The sequence below is a fragment of the Montipora capricornis genome, chromosome 4, assembly GCF_036669925.1.
Source record: "Montipora capricornis isolate CH-2021 chromosome 4, ASM3666992v2, whole genome shotgun sequence".
In the NCBI taxonomy this organism is placed as follows: domain Eukaryota; kingdom Metazoa; phylum Cnidaria; class Anthozoa; order Scleractinia; family Acroporidae; genus Montipora; species Montipora capricornis.
The window spans coordinates 40,980,264-40,985,104 of record NC_090886.1 but is presented as its reverse complement, the minus strand read 5'-3'; the positions used below and the strand labels follow the sequence as shown (position 1 = coordinate 40,985,104).

The 4,841-nt window shown below is 37.0% G+C and overlaps 1 protein-coding gene across 1 annotated transcript in view; it reads left to right on the top strand.

The window, feature by feature from the left end:
- The first annotated feature begins 4,360 nt into the window (after positions 1-4,360).
- LOC138046695 (RNA-binding protein cabeza-like) overlaps positions 4,361-4,841 on the top strand; it is a 6,403-nt gene continuing 5,922 nt past the window's right edge. Inside the window, exons 1-2 of the mRNA XM_068893289.1 lie at positions 4,361-4,428; positions 4,834-4,841. The exon at positions 4,834-4,841 is cut by the window's right edge and continues 17 nt beyond it. Coding sequence (XP_068749390.1) covers positions 4,361-4,428; positions 4,834-4,841 — 76 coding nt within the window. The remainder of the gene's footprint in view (positions 4,429-4,833) is intronic.

Below are 4,841 nucleotides of genomic sequence, written 5' to 3'. Positions count from 1 at the left end.
GTGGTTTAGTTTAAAGTGGGTGATTGAATTTAGCTGGTTACTGACAATAAACTGTCATGATTGTGATCACAGGTTCCATCTGCTCTTTGGAGCAATGTGCTAGTCTTACTGTGTAGTAGCTCGTGTCCATTATAAATTATAGTCATCTTATTATTTCAAAAGGTAACAAATGATATTTATAAAATGATGATCAAATAAAGTTAGGCAGTCTGCCAAAAATCTTCTGAAGCCTCTCCAAGCACTTAGAAATATTGGTCCTCTACCTTGGGCACTAATGTGGTCTCATGTAGGTACCAACAGCCAACAAAAACAATTCCCGCAACCTTCACTCATAGGTTTCTGCTACTTTTTCTTCTAAATTGAAAAAAAATATAAAGGGCAGTTTCTTTCAAACCCTACAGATTGAAAGACTATCATGGTTGACACAATGACAATGCGTCAAGTTGGTAACAAACATGTCATCATCAACTTTTTTCCAGCGTTTGGCTTTGGAAGTGTCATGCTTGGGATTGGTTCTTGTTAAAAAAAGTGCATGTCCCCAGACACCTGGAGAATGGCGGCTTTTAGACCCCTTGTTGGATTCAGTTGCTTACTCTAGATATTCGAACCAGCCACCAACTTCAGATATTATTGAAAACCCTGGGGCACTGATAACCTCATCTTAAACCAAGGGTGTCAATAATATTTAGTGTGTATATTCTTACTTAGTTTTTTTGTCAGGTTGTTGGCTATTAATGGTTGTTAAATCAGGGGAATTAAAATCAACTATGAAGATTTTTGCCATCACCCAAACACCATCGCATGCATAAAAACAATTACAAAGTGTTCCAAACCACTAGAATGGATGTGAAATAAAATAATGTTATATGGAATGCCTATGAAAAATAATAGACCCATGAAATAATCAACGTTGAACGCCTGGCGCACACTAATTTAATGCTTGAGATGCTTCTGGGGGTGTTTGTCAAAAAGAATCTTTTGTAGATCACTTTTTGCGAATTTGCCAAAGAAATGAGGGTTACATAATTATTTTTATCGCCACAGTTTCAGTGTTTCGGTCGATATTCCTCTAGCAGCAGTCTGACATACACCTGTATGTTAAGTGGGTTGACTTCTCCATTCCTATCATGTTCAGGGTGTGCGCAACCAGGTCCTTACCAAATCCATTGAACTTTAAGAATGTTAAATCTAAAAACTGACTTTTCACTCGCAATAAAATTCAATGTCAGAGTTGTGTAGCAGAAAAAGAACAGACTTCTACGTCTGTTACAAGCAAAGGTAGTTTACAGGTGTAGTTGGAAAGCAAAGCAGCAAATTATCAATTAAATGATCAACATTGTAATATTTTTGTTTTGTTTCGTCTTGTGCTTTCAGTTTTGCTATATGTTAGTAAGAGAAAAAAGATGGCCGTCACACATTTAAATTCTGTCAAGGTTCTGATTTGCTTTTGATATCTCCATTGGTTGACTTTGTTCAGAACATTGGCATTCTTGCAACCTCTACATTCTTACTAAACTAGTGTAAACCAGCCTTAGACTTTACAACCCTAATCTTTCCTTCAGCATGGAGCTTAGAGGGGCATAAAACAGCCAAGATGCCTAGCTGTTGAGCTGAAGGAAACTCGGGCCCTGTCCACATGATCTGCATATAATTTTGAAAATGGAGATGTTTTTCCTCTGTGTATGAACGGAAATATGCATCCACACATAGCATTTTTGGATCGAATTTGCTCACTCCCACACAGATCTGCGCAAAAACCTAGTTTGAAAGCAACCAACCTTTCAACCTCACAGAATATGTTGCACAGCTTATGGCTCGGCCCCTGTGTTATCACAAGCCTCTGATGTCCATCATGGTCAAACATAGAACCTCCATTTTCACCCATCCACACTGAACACAATTAATTCATTCATTTTAAAAAAAAACTTTGTGGACGGAAAAACGCTGTATTCCTGTGGACAAAAGTCGAAAACGGAGGAAAGATTGTCTGTTTTGAAAATATCGCATAGACTAAAATATGTGGATGCGGTCTCAACTTGGTTTTCTTTCACGAACAAGTTGGCCTAATGATATATACTTATTGACTGATCGAGAATGGAGGCAAAAACTTACTGTTTCATGCAAAACACAATTAATTCATTTAAAATCACAGATGTACAAATAAACCAGTGCGCCGTTACACGCTGCCCCCAAGCGTGCTTTACCGTGGCAACCCAACAAACTTTCACATTTGACAATTACGTGTAAATACGTCAACTCAACAACCCATGCAACAGTGTTCAACTTAAACTGTGCAAACTTTGCAAGGAGGCGTGACTGTCAGTCAAATTCACAATTCACACATCCTGACTGGTGGACAATATGTAATAAATGTTGTTAGGTGACCACGGTAAGTTGCATCGCACTGTAAGTTCTGATCTTGGTTAACTGTCTTTTCCTCTTTTTTGCCGTTTCCTGTGCTTGTAAACGTTTAGACTTGTGGTTTTTTTGAAAAGTATGGCCTTTTTGTTAGTTTAAGCACTATTAATTAATGAATTGTTAGATTTACCTTTAAACTGGTTGACTGAGGTACCATGTACCACAACTGAACCACTTCTGAACAATGAATTGATTTGATTGGTACAATACACAGTGGTGGCAGAGGAGGTAGCCGACCGGGTGGATACAATAGTAATGTGGGTTATGGTAAGTCATGTGACGCAGACACTCGCCTGCTTTCATTTGTTAAATGCTGTCTGTGTGGTGTTATTCAATCACTCGGGCCGGTCGGCTCATAATCTGGTAATGAATGTCTTCGGTAAATATCAATCATGGTTTGATTTGAAAATGTTAAACCTGGTAAACTTGACTGTTTGAGCAGTGTAGTCACCTTATTTATTCTCAACAACTGCTCACTATTATAACTGGGTTACAATTTTCTTCCCAAGTTCTGGTACTGGTATTGGTTCTGATATTGGTCTAACAGTGAATGACTTGCATACATGTGCAAAGTGGTGTCAAATTGTTCAGGTCATCTAAAAATCGCTTGAGAGCAAATGGGAAGTTCTGTCATTGTTATAGAAGCTGGGGTCCGGAGTCCATGTCTATACACAGTTCGTTATGTTGGAGTTGCTGAAGTCTTAGTATTGTAATGTCTTGTTGTTATTTTTAATGGCGTGAAGGGTTAAACAACAGTGGAAGGAACAGAAAGTCGTGGTTAATGATTAACAACAATTATTTGCCGAAGGGGAGGTGAATATTTGTCTCGGTTTTTATTCACCGATATTCACTGAGCCCGAGGTGAATATAATTATTGTTTAGTAAAATAACATGGGTGATTATTTGAAAAAATTTAATGTGCATGTTTCTTTGAAACCAATTATTTCTTCGTGTGTGTCACTGGACAAAACAGCTTGCGGCCATTTAATATTAAACCCCTATGTGATTATCGGGAAATTATCACCTCAAGTGCAACCAGTCAGTACAGAGAGTTTTCATTAATCACCTTTGTAATGATATTAATATCTGTTATTGTCAAGTTGTTCCTTAAACTGTAGTTTATTGTTGACATGACCTCTTTATACCATATCACCTAAGCCTTAATTAACTAGAATTCCACCAGCATTCTTACAATCATGAAATGTACAATGAATTAAAGGTGGAGAATGCTAGTGGATTTCTGCATTTAACAATTGAAGACTGCTCTTGTTTTCCATAAGTTAAATGGTCTTCCTGGCAAAACAAGTTGACTGCGGGGCTCTTATAAACTTGGAACTGATAGTCTTAAAGGTTGATATAGTATTGTTGCAAAACAAACTGGTTTGATTTAAATCTGGTATTCTTTATGAAGGCTATGGTTGCAGTCAGCTTTGATAAATTACTACGTTGGAACCCGATTTACCCAAAGAATGTAATTCAAAATTCAGGTTAAAATGATTTTTACTCAAGGTTGATTCTCATTTTCCTTTGTGTAATATCAATAATGAATATTCACGGTTGTAAATAATTTATTTTATTAGGGTTCGGAAATGGAAAATTGACAATCAACCCAGATCGCGAATTAATTTTGACCTGAATTGAATTTTGAACCTCAACACAGCCAGTGGATTTTTCCAATGTTCAGAAAAAAGCGCTGCTGCACTTATGACCTAGTTGAATGAATCCTTGATACATGTACTTAAAGGATGGCGAGAATTGGGGTAATGTTGTGGCGTGGGTTTGGATTTGATGGTAGCTTTTGAGCTTAACCTGGACTGTGATTACCTTACTTTTCACTGACTGTGTGACTGCCTGGTCATAGTGAGGGGAATTTCACTGGTGTGTAACATGGTGATTAAATTGTTAACATTGGATATTTTAAAACATAGTCATCAAAACCAACATGACAAATATTGCGGGTCTTCTTTTTTCACCAGGTAATTCTGGAGGTGGTGGACAGCAAGAAGGTAAGTAACATAAATTACTGAATGCTATTTCCTCATTTGGATACTTTAATTTTGGACAATCTTCTGAGAAAACTTTGAGGCCAATATTTTGGCAAAAAAGATGCAGCTTATACAAGAGTTTTAACGGTACCATTTAAACCAATTCATGATTTTGGCATTTCTCAAAGATATCTCCCTTTTCTAATTTAAAAGAGAAGTATAAATATTAAATTAAAGGGGGATTGTAAAGGCTTTTTGACATGTTTCCTTTTTCAAAAGACTGAAAGACATTTTGAAATCCAGTTGTTTAGAGTTCTTTCTTACAAATGAAATGGCTTTTATTGTTTTCAAATAGGCAAGGAATACGAAAACAGATCAAGTGTTTGTATCAAACCTTGCACCCACTGTGACAGAAGAAGCCATAAAGGAGCTTTGGCT